Below are 23,854 nucleotides of genomic sequence, written 5' to 3' on the forward strand. Positions count from 1 at the left end.
TGTGATTCCTGTAGTATGCACGTATGGTGAACCGTTATGTAACGAAGTCGGAGTATGATTTATTTATTGATTGTCTTCCTTATGAGTGGCGGTCGGGGGCGAGCGATGGTCTTTTCCTACCAATCTATCCCCCTAGGAGCATGCACGTAATACTTTGCTTTGATAACTTCTAGATTTTTGCAATAAGTATATGAGTTCTTTATGATTAATGTTGAGTCCATGGATTATACGCACTTTCACCCTTCCACCTTTGCTAGCCTCTCTAATACCGCGCACCTTTCGCCGGTATCATACACCTACCATATACCTTCCTCAAAACAGCCACCATACCTACCTATTATGGCATTTCCATAGCCATTTCGAGATATATTGCCATGCAACTTTCCACCATCTAGTTCATCATGACACATTCTTCATTGTCATATTACTTAGTATGATCATGTAGTTGACATAGTATTTGTGGCAAAGCCACCGTTCATAATTTCTTCATACTTGTCACTCTTGATTCATTGCATATCCCGGTACACCGCCGGAGGCATCCATATAGAGTCATATTTTATTTTAAAATCGAGTTGTAATCATTGAGTTGTAAATAAATAAAAGTGTGATGATCATCATTCAATAGAGCATTGTCCAAAAAAGGGAGAAAGGCCAAAGAAAAAAGAAGGCCCAAAAAAAGAAAATATCTCCCTAATAATAAAGCACAGATTGAGTCTCCGGGTTCACCGTCACGACGTTTTTATAAAAAAGTCCCTGAAGTTATTTAGAATCAACCCGCAGTCCACGATAAGTGGGAAAAAAGGTTTGCACGCAGCCCTGTCTTGCCCATAGCTGAAATTGCTGCCCCGCGTGAGGGTTTCTTCCGCCGCCGTGCCTCCATCCGTCCACCGCCGCCGTCCCTCCCACTCTGCGGCATCCTTCCTCGATCCGCGGTCGTCAAATCAAATCAAGACGAGATCGGCAGGATACACCGTATCTCGCGCGACACCCAGCTGCAGCTGCCCGTGAGATACAACCATCAATCTCGACGAGTTCCCGACGATCAGATCCAGGATGCGGTGGACGACGGTGGCGAGAAGTGGCTAGATGAAGGTCGCATGGCCGTGTGCGGGTGGGCAGTCAGCACAAGAGGAGCAGCAGCGATGTGTATCTCATCCTGCGGGGGGACAAGGAGGATGGGATGGAGCCTCCTGCAGTGGAGGACGACGAAGGGGCGTGGCGCCGCCCCTCCTCAGTGGAGGACGATGACAAGGAGATGCCGACGGCGTGAGATTCCAATTGAGACTTGCAGCGGCGGCAAAGTGAGGGCACGTGGCGACAGCGGATCGAAAGCCACGGCAGCAGATCGGTGTGAGCATCCATCTTACTGTTCTCTCTCTTCAGCTTCCTCTCTCCTCGCTCATCACATACTTTCCGGTGTGCATGTTAAAACTTCTGTTGTAGTGGACATCAAGATCATGCAGCAACCACAGATTTTTTTTGAAGCGCGCTCTACTTGGATTTGACCTGTCTCTCTGGTGTTAGATAAGCTAAGCGCTCACATATTCCTGCCAGATCTAGAAGTATTTTCTATTGCACCCCATGAGTTACTTTGATCTGATTAGTTGAGATATTATGAAACTCGTGGTGACTAAGCAGTATTGTTTTCCCGCAAAAAATAAAGACTACGCAGTATTATTTTTGGACAGAATGGTGGTTTCAGAGTAATTACAATGATAGTATGACACATTGCTATATAATCAAGTTTTAATGTGCATTATTCAGTAGACCTGAGATGACTTACATAGAGAGAAACATCTGATACTGTATTGTACTCACAAATATTTAATTATGGTTGGGGCTTTCCATCTAAAAGAAAACAAGATGTGTATGTTGCCATGGTATTTATGCGTAGGTCTGGCATGGAAAAGGATGAATCCAATAATCAATTACAAACTTACGATATCATATGTTGTGTGCTATCTTCAGTTACGCCCGGATAATATAGAATGAGTATGTACCAAGAAACCATGTGTTACTCAAAATACAAACATTGAGATAACTCATAGCTCATTGTTGTTCAGATGTTTGTTAGTACGATATGACATGCATGGTTTATATAGATATATTGCTACCTTTTTAATCTCCGTTTATAATACTATATTTGAGAAAACTATTGCAGTGTTTTGTTCGACTTTATTGTATCATCTGAATACTATTGTACCCGACAGTTATAATTATATTTTCAAACACATTAACCAGTGTGATTTCTATTTTCCGCAGACCTTTGACTTTTTGGTGAAGCGAAGAAGTGAAGGACTATCCTTCCTTTCATACCTAAAATGACCTGGTAGTTTTCCTAAGAAAGTTATCCTATCATGTGATAGACTATTAGGTGATCTCCCATTAATAATGCAATAGAATCACTCCTGACTGATCACCTGAATCGCTCCGGACTGTTGTCATTTGCATCTTAAATTATCTGTCTATGTACATTATTTAATCACTACATGTTTTTTCTTACCAACTTAGATCATTTTCCAAATGAATCTTAGATGAGAGGAATAAGAAATATATAAGTTGGTAGTTTTTTGTTTATTTAACTTTTGAGAGAAAAATATAAGGTAGACCATGTGGACATACTCTTAAAATTATACGATGAATTGATGTAGGGTCATACAGACCAGAACTTTGTTGCACGGTCATTGGGAAAAGTTAAGTCGTGCCTGAGTGGATAAAATAAATGACAAAATATGACTATTGCATGGGAAACAAATTCAAGTCATATCGTGTTCCCATTTGGTTTTGTCTCTGTGTGTAGGTAGACGCTGTGATATTAAAGAAAATGAAATTCAAGGCTTTTTGATATGCTTACATAGTTCATCTAAGATTAGTAAAAAACATATACTTAACCGGAACTCTCTCAAAAGAAACAATAAGAGAAACGTTAAATGAATGAATCTATCAATTTCTTACTTATATTTCAGAGTTTTAGTTATATAACATATTGGTTATTCTTCAGGATGCCTAAGCAATTTTTACATTTTGGTGTTGCATCTGGTGTACAATGAAATATAAGCATTTTCTGATGCACAAGACACAAAACAAACTGTAGTTTGGAATAATTAAACTTTCAAGAGCTTATAACCAAGCCTCTATATTGATCATTAGTGCAAGTTTTCACACGCAAATCTTTTTTCAAAAAGGTTTAGTTGATGTATTGGTTTAAAAAGCTAGCTTGTGCATTTGCACGGGTTTTATAGAACGCGGCGTTCGTGTTGTGCTCGCGCCGGTCTGCTATGGGTGTGTGATGTGTGCCGGCCAGCGTCCGTGTTCTTGTGTGTGGCGCTCCACAGGCAGAGGAAGCTGCTGGCTTCCTGCAGAGGAGGATTAGGATTAGTATAGCATAGATTATGATATCTCCCTTGATTTCTGGTCTGCATTAGTATAACAGGGCACTGATATTTGTTTTGTGGTGTAGGAGCTTGAAGACAACAAGGGGCCATAGGATATCCATAGGATTCATGGAAAAACATTCTTCTATGATTTTCTCCCCGAAACTGAAATTATTTCGCCCCTAAATTCAAATCCTTTTGAGAGAGTGAGTATTTATGAGTATGCTCTATTGATGTGACAAACTTGAATACAACAAGGACTGGAAAGTAACTGCATTTCTCACCCTTCCACTTATATTCAAGGCAACATCAAACTTCAGTCAGAAGAACATGACCAGGCAGGGAGCTTCCTACAACACTGGATGTGAGAAAGTTTGGCATTAGCAAGTGCGGCCACCACTCTGCCCCTCCCCTTTGCACTATCCTTGGCTACCTTGTTGCTCACTTCGTGTGTGGCCACTTCATCCCCAACCTATCAGAGCAGAGTCTGGTAGACTGGTGGACAAAAGACTACACCAGTTTCAGTTTCATGTCTTGTACGGTTGGAACTTACAAAATTTATTATGTTCAGTGCTCTCCAGTAAGTAACAATACAAGAGAAAAAAGTATTACTATTTTAATCGTAGTTCATGTGAATTCAACAAGAAAAGGTTAATCTTTTTACATAATGCAGAAAAGTACAACCTTACGGGTTACATTTTATAGAAATTTTGAAAATCGTGTGACAGATTTGTTAAACTCTACATGAGATGTGCTTTGAAATTTACGATTTTCATATAATAGTTAGTGAAGAAACAACATCACACATGCGCCGGAGGGAATTGCCGTGGTTGTGCATAAAGTGTCTCGAAGTCACGCCCAGGAGGGCGTTGATGTTAGTTAATCGGCTTGCGTCAAACTCGTCACTTTGGGATTGACCGTATCTGGATGCATTGTGATTAGATAGATAACATGCTCACCCTCGGTGAGGGCCGGAAGGAGGATAAGCGGCGAGCGGGAATCGTGTTGGAAGAGGACATGGACTGTGGTGAGGGGGTCTTGAGCCATGCTCATTGTGCTAAAGACCTATGGGTCTTGAGCCATGCTCATTGTGCTAAAGACCTATGGGTCTTGAGCCATGCTCATTGTGCTAAAGACCTATGGTATTTCTTTCTCCCGTTGCAACGCACGGGCATGTTTACTATATATATCCCACAAGATGTCGATTTCGATGAGCCTTGAACACGAACATGTAGTTTTTAAAGTGTGAGCTGTTTTTTTCTCCCGGTGCAACGCACGGGCACTTTTCCTAGTAAATAAAAAGGGGCAATGCTACTATCCTTTTTTCCACACTTGTGCTTCAAAGTAGCACCATGATATAGTGAGTTTCATATATTGTGCTTCAAAGTAGCACCATGTTCTTCATATAGAGAGTCTCATATGTTGTCACTTTCATATACTAGTGGGAATTTTACATTATAGAACTTGGCTTGTATATTCCAATGACGGGTTTCCTCAAATTGCCCTAGGTCTTCGTGAGCAAGCAAGTTGGATGCACACCCATTAGTTTCTTTTATTGAGCTTTCATACATTTATAGCTCTAGTGCATCCGTTGCATGGCGATCCCTACTCATTCACATTGATATCTATTGATGAGCATCTCCATAGCCCGTTGATACGCCTAGTTGATGTGAGACTATCTTCCCCTCCTTTTTGTCTTCCCCACAACCACCATTCTATTCCACCTATAGTGATATATCCATGGCTCACGCTCATGTATTGCGTGAAGATTGAAAAAGTTTTGAAAAAGTTAGAGTATGAAACAATTGCTTGGCTTGTCATCGGGGTTGTGCATGATTTGAATACTTTGTGTGGTGAAGATGGAGCATAGCCAGACTATATGATTTTGTAGGGATAACTTTCTTTGGCCATGTTATTTTGAGAAGACATAATTGCTTTGTTAGTATGCTTGAAGTATTATTATTTTTATGTCAATATAAATTTTTGTCTTGAATCTTTCTAATCTGAATATGCATATCACAATTAAGAAGATTTGCATTGAAATTATGCCAAATAGCACTCCACATCAAAAATTCTCTTTTTATCATTTACCTACCCGAGGACGAGCAGGAATTAAGCTTGAGGATGCCTGATACGTCTCCAACGTATCTATAAGTTTTGATTGCTCCATGCTATATTATCTACTGTTTTGGACTATATTGGGCTTTATTTTCCACTTTTATATTATTTTTGGGACTAACCTATTAACCGGAGGCCCAACCCAGAATTGTTGTTCTTTTGCCTATTTCAGTGTTTCGGATAAACAGAATATCAAACGGAGTCCAAACGGAATAAAATCTTCGGGAACATGATTTTCTCACCGAACGTGATCCGGGAGACTTGGACCCTGCTCCAAGGAACAAAAGAGGCGGTCACGAGGGTGGGGGGCGCCCCCCCTAGGGCGCGCCCCTACCTCATGGGCCCCTCGTTGCTCCTCCGGTGTACTTCTTCCTCCTATATATACACACGTACCCCCAAACGATCAGAACAGGAGCCAAAAACCTAATTCCACCGCTGCAACTTTCTGTATCCACGAGATCCCATCTTGGGGCCTGTTCCGAAGCTCTGCCGGAAGAGGGCCGTATCAAGGAGGGCTTTTACATCATCCTAGCCCCTCCGATGAAGTGTGAGTAGTTTACCTCAGACCTTCGGGTCCATAGTTAGTAGCTAGATGGCTTCTTCTCTCTCTTTGAATCTCAATACAAAGTTCTCCCCCTCTCTTGTGGAGATCTATTCGATGTAATCTTCTTTTTGGGGTGTGTTTGTTGAGACCGATGAATTGTGGGTTTATGATCAAGTCTATCTATGAATAATATTTGAATCTTCTTTGAATTATTTTATGTATGATTGGTTATCTTTGTAAGTCTCTTTGAATTATCCGTTTGGTTTGGCCAACTAGATTGGTAGTTCTTGCCATGGGAGAAGTGCTTAGCTTTGGGTTCGATCTTGCAGTGTCCTTACCCAGTGACAGAAGGGGGAGCAATGCACGTATTGTATCGTTGCCATCGAGGATAACAAGATGGGGTTTATTTCATATTGCATGAATTTATCTCTCTACATCATGTCATCTTGCTTAAGGCGTTACTCTGTTTTTAACTTAATACTCTAGATGCATGCTAGATAGCGGTCGATGAGTGGAGTAATAGTAGTAGATGCATAATAGTTTCGATCTACTTGTCACGGACATGATGCCTATATACATGATCATGCGTAGATATTCTCATAACTATGCTCAATTCCGTCAATTGCTCAACATTAATTTGTTCACCCACCGTAGTGTAACATCCCAAAATTCTAAATTTTGGAATGTTATAAACAAATAGATAGATTTGATTCATTGGCTACCCACTATCCTACTCAGTGTCACACTTACCCCATGGTACAATGAACCATCCAGCAGAAGAAAGAAGTAATGAAAGGAGCCCTTATGGAAATTTTATAAGAACCCGTGATGAAGGAAGAGGTGGAGGACACACCCAAAGAAGAACCAATTAAACCCTGCACCAAGTCATGCTATTCATGTGGAGAAGGACACATCTCCCAGAATTGTATGAATGGGGATCTAGTAGAATTCCCGACAGAGGAAGTAGATTATGACCCACAGGAAATAGAAGCCATGATTGGCATGGGAAGGTCTAGGAAGAGAAACAGATTGGATTCCAGGAAGGACCTGAGTCATATCACCTGTTACAGGTGCAAGGAGTCAGGACACTACCTCAACAATTGCCCAAAAAGGAAATCTCGAGACTTGTTAGAAGTAACATGTTTTCGTTGTAATAGAGCAGGGCACTTTGCCAGAGAATGCCCCAAGGAGAAGGAAACATGTGCTAGATAGTTGAGTTTGCAACAAAAGAAATGGAGTAGTAGAAATGAGAACATTTTCTTTTATATTGAGGTGTTGAGTTGAGACATGTAATGGAAAAGCAAGAGATTGTAATCATTGGAGAATGAATAAAGTTAGCATCGTTGGTAAAGATTTGGGTTTTATGAGTTGTTACTCTATGAAGAAGAATTTTGGCCATTCTGAGGATATGAGAAATATGTTCTATGGAAGATTTGTGCATTTTAAGGGTGGTAGTGCCCTGTAAGAACCGTTGACCCCTGAAAAAGATAAGGATACTCCACTGAGTGGATTTCGGACAAAATGAATACGAGTTTTGTCTCGATATGTGTGATACCCCAAGAGTGTGTGGGATGAAGTTGGAGACCGTCAGTTGTTTGGACCAAATGTGATCAAGGAGTCAGAAGAGAATGTTAAGTTTATTCGAGATACACTGAAGGTAGCGCAGTCCAGGTAGAAGAGTTATGTAGACTCAAAAAACTCAAGGAGGTAGTCTATGAAATTGGAGACAGAGCATGTCTTCGCGTGTCCCCTATGCGAGGAGTTAGACGATTTGGAGTTAAGGGACAGTTAGCCCCGAGATTTGTAGGACCATACCGAGTTTTGGAGTGTATGGGAGAAGTGGCCAACAAGTTGGAGTCACCCGAAGGACTGTCAGGAGTTCAAGATATGTTTCACGTTTCCCAGTTGAAGAAGTGCCATGCAGAGATGTCCAATATTCCCTGTAAGGATGTTTGACCTTTGGACGGGATAACGATGTTCCACGAAGTGGACTTCGGACAAAATAAGTATAAGTTTTATCTCGGTATGAGGGATATCCCACGAGGATGAAGAGATGAATTACTATTGGATATAAAGGAGGTATGATGTCGGAAATATGGATCAATGGAAACTCCATGATGAGTCTGAGTAAACATGTCCTAGTTTGGTGCCAATAGAAGGAAGAAAGACAGTACAATTGGATGGATCTAAAGAATACCAGGAAGTTGGAAGTTGGAATAATGATCAGTTGCCTGATGATAAGTTCAAGGACTACAAGTGATGAGATGGGCCATAACCCACAGGCCCCAGGACCTGCCAAGAAGCAAGCACACTCTTGCTGAAGGAAAAACCCTGGACGAAGTTACGATTTTATCAATAAGACAATTTTATAGGAGTAACGCAAAACCTGAGAGTTGTGAAGGAACGATAGATGTTTGTCTGGCTTGCAGAATCTATGGATATATCCGAACTTCGTTCATCGACAAGAGAAATTCTGCAATGCTTGTGAGGATGACCAAGTGTTAGTATGCGAGATTCGCTAAACTGTATACATGGTAATGATTTGGGTGCGGGATGGATTGATCATCATACCGACTTACTCTTATTATTCGCCTTGCTATATGGGACGGTAAATCTGAGTGACTTACCTATAGTAGAGAGACGATGGTATTAAACCTTGTTTGAAGCCTTAGAATGGTATAGGTATTTTTCCTTGTACAAGGTAGCTTTGCCAACCGTAGGTTATACGGTGAGGATCAACCCAGACCCATTTCCTATAGGAGAAACCATAAATTGTTGACCACCATGAGATATCGATAGTTGTTTAGTTTTGGTGCCAGACCCATCAGCTAAGAAGACCCAGTCTCGGAATAACCTTACCAAATGAAAGGACAGAAAAATTGTGGTAAAGGTTATGCCACTACCGGAAGAGCTCAGAGAAGGAATTTCTCGAGGATCTGAGAAGACCGACACTATCAAGAATAAGGATGGAGTATATGAGTTTTGATGGAACAGTAACCATACTTCTAAGGGTGGTAGCACTCCAAACCCCGTGTGATGATCGATGGATTTTGAGGAGACCCCCAAACCCTAACCTATTTCTTGCTAGCCTCTCCGAATCTCGAGGACGAGATTCATTTTAAGGGTGGTAGGTTTGTAACATCCCAAAATTCTAAATTTTGGAATGTTATAAACAAATAGATAGATTTGATTGATTGGTTGATTGATTGTCTGAAAGTGAGTGAAATTTGAAACTTTTTGAAAGTTAAATGAGAGAGAATAAAAGGACTTCCCCAAACTTTCACTTTTTTCTTTTGATCCCCGATAATTCAAATTCTTTTCATCACAAAACCCTGGAGAGAAGATGACATAACTTCTTCCATTTATTTAAATGACATGGGGTGTTGAAAATATTTGAATTTAATTTGGAAAATATTTCCAATTCTGAAACTTTACGCAACTCAATGACCCATGGAGAGAGTTGGGGATTTCATTATTTTCATATTTGAGTTTTCTCAAATGTTGAGAATAGGATCATTTGATTTTATTTATTTTATCATCAATTATTTCTATTACAAAAATATGAGAGAGGGAATAAAATGACTTTCCCAAAATAAAGAAATATTGAGGATTTAATAAAAAATCAAATAAGATTTTATTTCAGAGTTTTTCGGTGTTTTATTTGAATTTAGGAAAAATGTGCATTTTTCAAAATTGCATTTAGGGCCCAAATAAATGTTCACCTTGTGCGGCTTGATTTTAGAAGCCCGTGAAAATTTATGTCGGAATTTTTGGAGTCCGTTTAGTTTTTTTTTATTTTTCTTCCGAGCGGAATAAAAAAAACGAACCGACTTCGGGCCGTACCCGAGCGGGACACCGCCCAGGGGCAGCCTTTAAATAGCGCCGCCCCGAGCCGCCCCAGCCCATCAGCCCCGCCTCGATCCACGCGCGCCGCCGGAGCCGCCGCCGCCGCCGACGATCCCGCCACCCGAGGTTTGTCGCGCCTCATTTTCCGTGCCGAAAAAAAGAGAAAAAAAATTCGGTGTTCGTCGTTTTTCTTATTCTCGGATTAATTCCGCGATTTTTCTAATCGCGATTCCTCATCCGATTTTCGTTTTAGTTTAACTTTTCGCTCATTTATTGGAATCAGGCGATTCAAGCGCGTAGGGATTCATCTCGAAACCCTTTATCCGTTTAACCAACTTAAACAAGATTTTGCTACTGTAAAATTTGCCCTAGATCCAGATTACTAGAACGAAGTTGTTTTCTTTCGCAGTTTGACTTTCGTTGCTTTGTTCGATTTGATTCTTTTTGCCAACTGGAGTTCTTAAGTTGAACCTTCTGGTTAGATCTCTTATTTGAGTTTTACCTGTGCATTAGATGAGTACTTATTGTATGCTTGTTTGTTTGTCTGCGATAGAATACCCGGAGTGCGTCGCCTGTTACTTCGAATCGTTAGGTTTCGCGGATCATCAGCAAGGCAAGCTCACACTTTGATCATATCCCCTTTCATACCCAGTTTTTATGCATTAGTTTCACCCTCAAACATTGCATGAGTAGCATTGATAACATGTGGGTATTGGGAAGTAGTTACCGAGGTAGGAACCTATTGCCCTGTTACTATCAAACCCTTGGGAGTTACTTCTACGCGTTGCTTATATTGCTATGCTATGCTCGTAGACGTGGTTTGGGTATGAGTGAAATCCATGACAGATGTGAGATTGTTATTTAATGGTTCAACTTAAGGTGGCAACTTGAATACACATCTGGGTGGATTGCTAGGGGCACCCTGGGGATATACCAGTGGACTTGCCCGGACACCTGGGGATATACCAGTGTTGTCCTAGGAGATCCCGGGGTTACCGTGTGATCATCCTATGGTTTGCCACCCAGGCTCAAAGGGATCATAAGATTATTCATGCTAGAAACTTCCGTGTGCAGCCACAAGCTATTATGGGCTCTAGCATAGTTGATTAAGTCGTGTGAACTCTTAAAGTGGTAGACTAGCAGATGTAGGGGTTGTAGGTGGTACGGTCTACCCATTGTAAGGTGCAAATGCTTCTGAAAGACTATGTCTTGGTCATCCGTTTCTCAAACACCATGTAGTGCGAGAAATCCAACGGAGGAGATCGAGTCTTGTGGGGAAAAGTGCGCAAACCTCTGCAGAGTGTAATAAACTAATCATGGTTAGCCGTGTCCCCGGTTATGGACATCTTGAGTATCTAGTTCTTGGATTATCCTGTTGATCTCATCATGTTACTTTAAATTAATTTTGTTGGGTTTAATGATGTTATTTAATTGGGATTGAGAATGCTGTCAACCATTCTCAATGTTCAACAACCACCATGATAGTTAAATAAAATTTATTCCTTTGTAGTAGGGAAAAATTGGCTTTTCGCAAAAACCTTATAACCATAGAGCTTTTCCACCAGCCAAATATGCATGTAGTGATAGCCTTTATTTATCATTCTCTATGGTGTGAATTTGCCAGTACATTCAATGTACTGACCTTTTTGTGGCTGCAACGTCTCATGTTGCAGGAATCTTACGACGAGTAAGTGATACGTTAGGGTTACGATTTCTACACTCAACTTTGCCGTTGGTGTTGATGGGAATCCACAACCTTGTTACTTCCGCTATTTTGGATTGAGGTAATAGTATTTACGTTACTTTAGACATGTGATTTACCTCTGTTATAAATCCTCGAGTACTGTGTGTGTCAGCATACCAATCCAGGGATGGCACTTAAGCACAGAGACTTGATCCATTCGGGTCGGGTCGCTACACGTAGAATACTTATGCTCTTGAGAGAAGCCACTAGTGAAACCTATGGCCCCCGGGTCTATTCTCATCATATCAATCTCCATTACTTTAATCTTGCTTTGCTTTTACTTTTTACTTTGCATCTTTATACCAAAAATACCAAAAATATTATATCTATCAGATCTCACTCTCGTAAGTGACCGTGAAGAGATTGACAACCCCTAATCGCGTTGGTTGCGAGTAGCTATCGCTTTGTGCAGGTATGAGGGACTTGAGCGTGGGCTCCTACTGGATTGATACCTTGGCTCTCTAAAACTGAGGGAAATACTTACGCTACTCTGCTGCATCATCCCTTCCTCTTTGGGGAAAACCAACGCAAGCTCAAGACGTAGCACTTCACACCTTGTAACACAGGTAAGAACCCTTTCTTTGCTTGATCCATTGAACTTCTTCAAAACTTTATCAAGGTATGTGCTTTTTGGAAGTCCAATTAAGCGTCTTGATCTATCTCTATAGATCTTGATGCCCAATATATAAGCAGCTTCACCGAGGTCTTTCACTGAAAAATTCTTAGTCAAGTATCCTTTTATGCTATTCAGAAATTTAGTATCATTTCCGATCAATAATATGTCATCCACATATAATATCAGAAATGCTACAGAGCTCCCACTCACTTTCTTGTAAATACAGGCTTCTCCAAAAGTCTGTATAAAACCATATGCTTTGATCACACTATCAAAGCATATATTCCAACTCCGAGATGCTTGCACCAGTCCATAAATGGATCGCTGGAGCTTACACACTTTGTTGGCACCTTTTGGATCGACAAAAACCTTATGGTTGCATCATATACAACTCTTCTTTAAGATATCCATTAAGGAATGCAGTTTTGACATCCATTTGCCAAATTTCATAATCATAAAATGCGGCAATTGCTAACATGATTCAGATGGACTTAAGCATCGCTACATGTGAGAATGTCTCGTCGTAGTCAATTCCTTGAACTTGTCAAAAACTGTTTGCGTCAGTCTTCTTCTTGAAGATCCATTTATTCTCTATGGGTTTCCAATCATCGGGCAAGTCAACCAAAGTCCATAATTTGTTCTCATACATGGATCCCATCTCAGATTTCATGGCCTCAAGCCATTTTGCAGAATCTGGGCTCATCATCGCTCCTCATAGTTCGTAGGTTCGTCATGGTCAAGTAACATGACTTCCAGAACAAGATTACCGTATCACTCTGGTGCGGATCTTACTCTGGTTGACCTACGAGGTTCGGTAGTAACTTGATTAGAAGTTTCATGATCATCATCATTAACTTCCTCACTTACTGGTGTAGGAATCACTAGAATTGATTTCTGTGATGAACTGCTATCCAATAAGGGAGCAGGTACAGTTACCTCATCAAGTTGTACTTTCCTCCCACTCACTTCTTTCGAGAGAAACTCCTTCTCTAGAAAGGATCCATTCTTAGCAATGAATATCTTGCCTTCGGATCTGTGATAGAAGGTTTACCCAACAGTCTCCTTTGGGTATCCTATGAAGGCACATTTCTCCGATTTGGGTTCGAGATTATCAGGTTGAAGCCTTTTCACATAAGCATCGCAGCCCCAAACTTTAAGAAACGACAACTTGGGTTTCTTGCCAAACCACAGTTCATAAGGTGTCGTCTCAACGGATTTCGATGGTGCCCTATTTAACGTGAATGCAGCCATCTCTAAAGCATAAGCCCAAAATGATAGTGGTAAATCAGTAAGAGACATCATAGATTGCACCATATATAATAAAGTGCGGTTATGACATTCGGACACACTATTACGCTGTGGTTTTGCAGGTGGCGTGAGTTGCGAAACTATTCTGCATTGTTTCAAATGAAGACCAAACTCGTAACTCAAATATTCTCCTCCATGATCAGATCGTAGAAACTTTATTTTCTTGTTACGATGATTTTCCACTTCACTCTGAAATTCTTTGAACTTTTCAAATGTTTCAGACTTATGTTTCATCAAGTAGATATACCCATATCTCCTCAAATCATCCGTGAAGGTCAGAAAATAACGATACCAGCCACGAGCATCAACACTCATTGGACCGCATACATCAGTATGTATATTTCCAATAAGTCTGTTTCTCGTTCCATTGTTCCGGAGAACAGAGTTTTAGTCATCTTGCCCATGAGGCATGGTTCGCAAGCATCAAGTGATTCATAATCAAGTGATTCCAAAATCCCATAAGCATGGACTTTCTTCATGCGCTTTACACCAATATGACCTAAACGGGAGTGCCACAAATAAGTTGCTCTATCATTACTAAACTTATATCTTTTGGCTTCAATACTATGAATATGTGTATCACTACTATCAAGATTTAGTAAAAATAGACCACTCATCAAGGGTGCATGACCATAAAAGATATTACTCATATAAATAGAACAACCATTATTCCCTGATTTAAATGAATAACCATCTCAGATCAAACAAGATCTAGATATAATGTTCATGCTTAATGCTGGCACCAAATAACAATTATTCAGGTCTAAAACTGATCCCAAAGGTAGATGTAGAGGTAGCATGCCGACGGCGATCACATCGACTTTGGAACCATTTCCCACGCGCATCGTCACCTCGTCCTTAGCCAATCTTCACTTAATCCGTAGCCCCTGTTCGAGTTGCAAATATTAGCAACAAAACCAGTATCAAATACCCAGGCGCTACTATGAGCATTAGTAAGGTACACATCAATAACATGTATATCAAATATACCTTTCACTTTGCCATCCTTCTTATCCGCCAAATACTTGGGGTTGTTCCGCTTCGAGTGACCAGTTCCTTTGCAGTAGAAGCACTCAGTCTCAGGCTTAGGTCCAGACTTGGGCTTCTTCACTTGAGCAACAACTTGCTTGCTGTTCTTCTTGAAGTTCCCCATCTTTCCTTTGCCCTTCTTCTTGAAACTGGTGGTCTTGTTGACCATCAACACTTGATGCTCCTTCTTGAGTTCTACCTCCGCAGCCTTTAGCATTGCGAAGAGTTCGGGAATTGTCTTATCCATCCCTTGCATATTATAGTTCATCACGAAGCTCTTATAGCTTGGTGGCAGTGATTGAAGAACTCTGTCAATGACACTATCATCAGGAAGATTAACTCCCATCTGAGTCAAGCGGTTGTGGTACCCAGACATTCCGAGAATATGTTCACTGACAGAACTATTCTCCTCCATTTTGCAGTTGTAGAACTTATTGGAGACTCCATATATCTTAGTCCGGGTATTTTCTTGAAATATTAACTTTAACTCCGGGAACATCTCATATGCTCCATGATGTTCAAAGCGTCGTTGAAGTCCCGGTTCTAAGACGTAAAGCATGGCACACTGAACTATCAAGTAGTCATCAGCTTTGCTCTGCTAGACGTTCTTAACATTGTCAGCAGCATCTACAACAGGCTTGTCACCCAGCGGTGCTTTCATGACGTAATTCTTCTGTGCAGCAATGAGGATAATCCTCAAGTTACGAACCCAGTCCGTGTAATTGCTACCATCATATTTCAACTTAGCTTTCTCTAGGAATGCATTAAAATTCAATGGAATAACAACACAGGCCATTTATCTACAACAATATAGGCATGCAAAATACTATCAGGTACTAAGTCCATGATAAATTAAAGTTCAATTTAATCATATTACTTAAGAACTCCCACTTAGATAGACATCCCTCTAATCATCTAAGTGATCACGTGATCCATATCAACTAAACCATGTCCGATCATCACGTGAGATGGAGTAGTTTTCAATGGTGAACATCACTATGTTGATCATATCTACTATATGATTCACACTCGACCTTTTGGTCTCAGTGTTCTGAGGCCATATCTGCATATGCTAGGCTCGTCAAGTTTAACCCGAGTATTTTGCTTGTGCAAAACTTGCTTGCACCCATTGTATGTGAACGTAGAGCTTATCACACCCGATCATCACGTGGTGTCTCGGCACGATGAACTGTAGCAATGGTGCATACTCAGGGAGAACACTTATACCATGAAATTTTAGTGAGAGATCATCTTATAATGCTACCGCCGTACTAAGAAAAATAAGATGCATAAAGGATAAACATCACATGCGATCAATATAAGTGATATGATATGGCCATCATCATCTTGTGCCTTTGATCTCCATCTCCAAAGCACCGTCATGATCACTGTCGTCACCGGCTTGACACCTTGATCTCCATCGTAGTATTGTTGTCGTCTCGCCAACTATTGCTTCTACGACTATCGCTACCGCTTAGTGATAAAGCAAAGCAATTACATGGAGATTGCATTTGATACAATAAAGTGATAACCATATGGCTCCTGCCAGTTGCCGATAACTGTGTTACAAAACATGATCATCTCATACAACAATTTATATAATCACGTCTTGACCATATCACATCACAACATGCCCTGCAAAAACAAGTTAGATGCCCTCTACTTTGTTGTTGCAAGTTTATATGGCTGCTACGGGCTTAGCAAGAACCGTTCTTACCTATGCATCAAAAACCACAATGCGGTATAGTGATTGCTTTTTGATCTTCAGAAAGAACCCTGTTCATTGAATCCGATTCAACTAAAGTTGGAGAAACAGACACCCACTAGCCACCTGTGTGCGAAGCACGTCGGTAGAACCAGTCTCGCGTAAGTGTACACGTAATGTCGGTTTGAGCCGCTTCATCCAACAATACTGCTGAATCAAGAATCAACTAGTGACGGCAAGCAATATGTATATACTCACGCCCACAACTCCTTTGTGTTATACTCGTGCATATAACATCTATGCATAGACCTGGCTCAGATGCCATTGTTTGGGAACGTAGTATTTCAAAAAAAGTCCTACGATCACGCAAGATCTATCTAGGAGATGCATAGCAACGAGAGGGGGAGAGTATGTCTATGTACCCTCGTAGACCGAAAGCAGAAGCGTTCTGAAACGCGGTTGATGTAGTCGAACGTCTTCGCGATCCAACTGATCAAGTACCGAACGCACGGCACCTCTGCGATCTATACACGTTCAGCTCGGTGACATCCCTCGTACTCTTGATCCAGCCGAGGCCGAGGGAGAGTTTCGTCAGCACGACGGCGTGATGATGGTAATGATGAAGTTACCGATGCAGGGCTTCGCCTAAGCACTACAACGATATGACCGAGGTGGAATTCTGTGGAGGGGGGCACCGCACACGGCTAAACAATCAAATTGTGTCTATGGGGTGCTCCCCTCCCCCGTATATAAAGGAGTGGAGGAGGGGAGGGCCGGCCCTCATAGGGCGCGCCCAAGCGGGGGAGTCCTACTCCCAGTAGTAGTAGGTTTCCCCCCTTCCTAGTAGGAGTAGGAGAAGAAGGAAGAGGGAGAGAGAGAGGGAAGGAAAGGGGGGCCGACCCGCCACCCAATTCGGATTGGGCTTGGGGGGGAGCCCTCCACTTGGCCGCCTCCTCCTCTCTCCCACTAAGGCCCAATAAGGCCCATTGACCCCCGGGGGGGTTCCGGTAATCTCCTTATACTCTGGTAAATGCCCGAACTCATCCGAAACCATTCCGATATCCAAACATAGCCTTCCAATATATCGATCTTTATGTATCGACTATTTCGAGACTCCTCGTCAGGTCCGTGATCACATCCGGGACTCCGAACTACCTTCGGTACATCAAAACACATAAACTCATAATACCGATCGTCATCGAACATTAAGCGTGCAGACCCTACGGGTTCGAGAACTATGTAGACATGACTGAGACTCATCTCCGGTCAATAACCAACAGCGGAACATGGATGCTCATATTGGTCCCTACATATTTTACAAAGATCTTTATCGGTCAAACCGCATAACAACATACGTTGTTCCCTTTGTCATCGGTATGTTACTTGCCCGAGATTCGATCATCGGTATCTCAATACCTAGTTCAATCTCGTTACTGGCAAGTCTCTTCACTCGTTCCATAATACATCATCCCGCAACTAACTCATTAGTCACATTTCTTGCAAGGCTTATAGTGATATGCATTACCGAGAGGGCCCAGAGATACCTCTCCGATACATGGAGTGACAAATCCTAATCTTGATCTATGCCAACTCAACAAACACCATCGGAGACACCTGTAGAGCATCTTTATAGTCACCCAATTATGTTTTGACGTTTGATAGCACACTAAGTGTTCCTCCAGTATTTGGGAGTTGCATAATCTCATAGTCATAGGAACATGTATAAGTTATGGTGAAAGCAATAGTAGTAAACTAAACGATCATAGTGCTAAGGTAACGGATGGGTCAATTCAATCACATCATTCTCTAATGATGTGATCTCGTTCATCAAATGACAACTCATGTCTATGGTTAGGAAAATTAACCATCTTTGATTAACGAGCTAGTAAAGTAGAGGCATACTAGTGACACTCTGTTTGTCTATGTATTCACACATGTACTAAGTTTCTGGTTAATACAATTCTAGTATAAATAATAAACATTTATCATGATATAAGGAAATATAAATAACGACTTTATTATTGCCTCTAGGGCATATTTCCTTCAGCTGGTGCACCCCATACATGGCCGAATAAGGGGGGGGGGGAGGAAAGGGAGAGGATAGAAAGGAAGGGGGGCAATTCAGCCTCCCCTTTCATTCTCTCCCCCCTCCTCTTTCCTTCTCCCTCCGAAAAAGATGGAAAGGGGGGAGGCCGAATAGGATTAGGCCCCAAGTAGGATTCCTCCTACTTGGGGTGCGCCTCCTGCTGCTCCCTCCCCCTCCCACCTATATATATGTGGGGAGGGCACCGCTAGACAACACCAAGTATTCTCTTAGCCGTGTGCGGTGCCCCCCTCCACAGTTACATACCTCGGTCATATCGTCATAGTGCTTAGGCGAAGCCCTACACCGGTAACTTAATCATCATCGTCGCCATGCCGTCGTGCTGATGGAACTCTCCCTCGTCCTCAACTGGATCAAGAGCTCGAGGGACGTCATCATACTGAACGTGTGCTAAACACGGAGGTGCCGTACGTTCGGTGCTTGGATCGGTTTGATTGCGAAGACGTTCGACTACATCAACCGCGTTACTAAACGCTTCCGCTTTCGGTCTACGAGGGTACGTGGACACACTCTCCCCTCTCGTTGCTATGCATCTCCTAGATAGATCTTGTGTGATCGTAGGAAACTTTTTGAAATACTGCATTCCCCAACAGATCCCACGATGCGCCGACCGAGCCTGCATGTGCCGATGCGTCCGCCACGATGCACTGACCGAGTAGCTTTCTTGCATGCTAGCCGCCACAGATGCAGCGACGGTCACTGCCGCTGGTTTCTCTCTTCTAGCTAGGTGGCTACATATTTGTGGCTTGTGTAAAAAAAGAGCCACTCCCTTGCTTAGCTTTACTCAGTCATCCCTACTAACAAAGCTTGCTTGCATGCACTAGGTGGTTACTAACAAGGGAACCCTACTAACAAGCCGAGCTCTATAAGAAAACAATCAACCAATATGTAGTCCCAATATGTAGATAGGGCCAACAAGCCCATAGCACAATCACATAGTTCAAACTAGGAAGAAAATAATAATAGAGTAGATAGAATACTTAAGCCAACAAGCCCATAGAAACTCCAATATAGTTGAATTACAACTTAACATAACATAGACTAAAAAAAGATAGAGGGTTTAGAACCGTAGCCGCCGCCTTCTCCACCTCGCTCCTCCTCCGGGCGCCCTTTTCATTGCTCCTATAGGGCGTTGTCGATGGGGTACGGTAGAGTGTGCATGCGCATCATGGTGGGGGAGATGTTGGTGTACTCCATGAACCTGTTGTGGGTGGTGAAAGCGATGGACTCGGAGCCACACCAAAACACCCGGCCGAGGAGGTAGAAGGCGTCGAATGTGTTGGTGAAGTGGGTAAGGAGAGCAACCACCACCCATTTTTGGATGGCCTCCTCGACGTGGAACATCGTTGGAGATCCCCTCGGAAGGTGGTGGTAGCCGGACGCAAGGAAGAACTCGGTGAAGTTCCTTGTGGTCCTCAGCCTTGATATCGCCCACACACGTAGTGTGCGACCAACGTACACGCCGGTAGGGTAGAGCCTCTCCGGCACGGTGGGTGGGAAGTGGTAGGTTGGTCTGGTGTACTGCATGGCTGAGGGATGTGCAGAAGAAGGAGAAGGGGTCGAAGAGTAAGAATGGCAGATGGATGAGGGATGGCAGAGGCAGATGGTGGGAGATGGCAGAGGCAGAGTGTGGCGTAAATAGCCGTAGTGCTACGTGTTATTTGGCCGTGGTAATAACGGGGTCAAATGTGAAGTTAGTAGCCCGTTTGTCAAACCCACCGCAACATCGTGAGTGTACACGCGTGGGAAACGATGGTTTGATAAGAAGAATAAAAAGAAGCTAATTGCACGCGTGGGAATCCGTGGTCATATATATATTATATGAACAAAAAGAGACAATTTTTAAGGGCTTGTGGCCATTTTGCATGATAAAAATAATAAATTTGGACCTTAAAATTTTGGTCATTTTGCATGATAAAAAAAGATAGAGGGCTTGTGGCCATTATACAAATGCGAAATGACCCATTTTTTAAAAGTTTGTGGCCATTTTGCATGATAAAAATAAATTTAGCCCTTATAAATTGGTCATTTTGTATTTGTATAGAACAAAAAGAATTAAATTTTATACGCAATGTCAATTGTTGTGTAATTTCAAATGATGCAAAAAAACAGAGCCAACACGTTCACAAAAAACAGAGCCATCACGTTCACAAAAAACGACGCAATTCGACGGCCCAACCAGAGCTTGGTTTCCTTTAGGGCCCAATAACAACATTTTTTTCGCGGAGTCAGTGGTGGGCGAGCGTCCGAGCACAACCAACAGGATCACCTCTCGCGGATCGCCCCACGATCCAACGATGCGGAGCCATCCTTGCGATCCAACAGCCCGGAGCCTGCACGCAGCCTTCCCATCGAATCCTTCTAGAAGACCACATCTGAGGGTTGTCGCTTGGCGCCAGGGTATGATCGGATGGCTGACGTTCGGAGCTAGGGTTAGGCGAAACCCCGCGGGGTTTAGAGGGGTTTTGAGCTGGTCAACGAGGTTACGAAAGCTCTGACTGAGCATAACTAATTTTAAAAAAAATCAAAAAAATATGAAACCTTCGCCGTTCGTCGTTTTATTTTATAAGACACACTAACGAGGAAAAAAATACTAAACTTGGTCTATGGTCATTTTCATGAAAAAAAACCCTAGCTAGCACGATCGAGGTCAAATGAGCATCATTAATTTAGAAAAAAATGAAACCCGCGCACAATGTTGTCTTTTGTGACATGTTACCAACCAAAAATCATAAACTTGGTCTATGGTCATTTTCATGAGAAAACCTTCACACATATGAGCTATCACCTACAATATTTCATAGAGTTCAAGGAGATGAGGGAGGGTTACCTTCTGTTTTTGAAAAATTTAAAAAAAATCAAAAAATCACCAAAGCTTTATTTCAAAGTGAATAAGAAGGATCTGAACTTAGTTTTCCATTTTCATATTTTAAACGTGTTTTTAATAGTTTTTATATTAAAGCATATTTTTCAAAAGAAAACGTAAAAATATGAAGATTGATTCAAAAAATAGCGAGACTTCGAATCTACACTATATAGATTGAATGGGTGTTAATAAAAAAACATTTGGCTCATTTAGAGTAGGTCCAAAAAAACTTGATTACAATTGGGCCGTTTACCCTAGCCTGGGAGCTTATTGATGTGAGCACAACCTCGGATGTGCCGCTAATTTGTCCCGATCTTTCATGGTGCAAGAACCGCAACTAAATTTCACTGATAAAAGTTCCCAATTACGCGAATGATACACGCAACCTGAAACTATGGTAACAACTACTGGCAAGCAATACCTCGGCAAACAAGGCACCTCCCGTTGGAGTAGAAGTAGCCGGCAAGTAATCCGTCGCCACGGATGGACCTCAAACCAATAGCTAGCAAATTCTCAATCACGAGAATCCTCTCGCCAAAGTGTAATCTTCTTAATAGAAATCTCACATGGAAAAACAAGACGAACGCCCAGAGGGCCGCTTCATAATCTGTTCTGTAAACTCTAGAAAATAACCTAAACTAAAAGCATCGGTAACCAAGAATATATATAGCCCGTACAAACCGACTTAGTCCGCCTAAAAAAGGTACGCAGGCCAATTACGTAACTGAGTTACCTTCCACTGCGTGACTTGTTGTAGCACTGCCGATCTCCTTGCCATTATGATCTTCTTCCTTTATTTTTCTTTCCAAACGTACATAGTTGACCGATTTAAAAACATATCCCTAGCATGTATGTGCATGCTCCTTATCTTCCTTTTTTCTAGCACATGCAGATCAGCCATTTGTTTATTTGGGAATGCACAACTAACGAATCTGGTGCTTGTAGTTTGTTTCCTTTTTATTCTCCATGTTCTCCACGTACTATTATTTCTCCAAATGCATGGATGGTATTCTTTTGCAAGTCGGTTAGGAAACAAATAATTGCTTTCTAGTTGTGTACATGCATGCACTTGCATGGAAACATCTAATGTAGCCTTGCGCTCACATTTAATGTGGGCTCCTTCTTTGTGTATAATCGGCACAAATTCGGGACCACATAATATACGCAAGTGCCCATCTTTCCCTTTGCTAAGATGTGCCATCTTCTCCATAATTTTGTCATCCTTGTTTCGTACTTTCTTTCTGACCTCCGCCTCCTCGACCTGCACTATCATGGCCTCATCTACAATATCTTCTGTATGAATCCCTTTCTCAATGGTCTTTGCAACCGTCCGTAGGTCCTTGTTAATGACTGGCGTAGTCAATATGTCATGTGTGCTAGGCATATATGTGGTATTGTATGCTACATCACTTATTTGGAGCACATTTCTCAAATTTAAATTTCTTTGACCTCCTCTAAATCACCTCAAATTTTGCACACATGATCTCCTACACAAGCATATATAGTTTGCCAATGTTTTCTTTGCATTTTCTTAAATTTATACCGTCCCGTCGAATGTCAGTTCAAAACATCGGATAATGAAACATGCTGGTGGGAAAAAGCATGCATTTGATTTGATTAATAAACATGAGACCAATAACATGTGTGATCAGTGAAGCAACACTGAAGCAACATGTGTGATCAGTGAAGCAACACTGAAGCAACATGTGTGATCAGTGAAGCAACACTGAAACAACATGTCTGGTCATTGCATCACCTAAACTCATAGTTCACAACATCTAAACAGAACTAACCATACACCACAGGCAAATATAAGGACAGACAAATATAGATAGAATAATACATTACTAGCATCACCATAGATTCAGTTCACACCATAAACAACCACATTCAGTTCACCAAAAGTAACAGGACCCAAAGTACCCAAAAGATTAAGATTCAGTTCACAGCATCACACCATCATAGCATCACATCATCACATCACTTCACGCCAGAGTCAGGGCCTTCACGAGCGCATCATGCCGCCCCTTGATCATGTAGTCCTCCCCGCGGATCGCTACATCCTCTGCATGAGACATAAGGTGATCGAAGCGGCCATCCTTGGGCTTTGGCTTGGTGGTGCAGTAGGGGCAGTGCCACTTGTTGAACTTGCGGTTGTAGAAGGAAGCAACTCCCATGGCCTTGATCTTCTCCACCTCCTTGGCTGTGAAGGACGCGACGTTGCCCTTGTACACATCATCTCTGGAATCATACTGCACACATGAATGAATTGCATTAATACATTATAGATTCATATACACCATGTCAAAGGAACTAAATGAACAAGGGATAGGCTTACCTCATATTCAGAATCATCACTAAACGCCCCCTTGTATGGGTCGTAGTCGGCCAGCTTCCTCTTCCCCCAACCATCATCCTCCTGAATATACAATTACATCCATCACTAGTAGCCAATTGAAAATTTAGATATGCACACATGACACATTGATCATAGGGCTAATATACTCCCAATATGACATTCAAAACCCCAACCCGAGTAGCATTCAAAAACAAATCTAATATAATACATATGACATTCAAAACCCCAATATGACATTCAA

At 41.9% G+C, this 23,854-nt stretch overlaps 1 protein-coding gene across 1 annotated transcript in view; it reads left to right on the plus strand.

Moving 5' to 3' along the window:
• Nucleotides 1-3,994, plus strand: part of LOC123161519 (uncharacterized) — a 67,073-nt gene extending 63,079 nt beyond the window's left edge. The window contains exons 2-3 of the mRNA XM_044579615.1: nt 781-1,350; nt 2,263-3,994. Coding sequence (XP_044435550.1) covers nt 781-1,350; nt 2,263-2,270 — 578 coding nt within the window. The 3' untranslated portion in view covers nt 2,271-3,994. The remainder of the gene's footprint in view (nt 1-780; nt 1,351-2,262) is intronic.
• The last annotated feature ends 19,860 nt before the right edge of the window (nt 3,995-23,854 follow it).

This window comes from Triticum aestivum, chromosome 1A, assembly GCF_018294505.1.
Source record: "Triticum aestivum cultivar Chinese Spring chromosome 1A, IWGSC CS RefSeq v2.1, whole genome shotgun sequence".
NCBI classification, from domain to species: Eukaryota; Viridiplantae; Streptophyta; class Magnoliopsida; order Poales; family Poaceae; genus Triticum; species Triticum aestivum.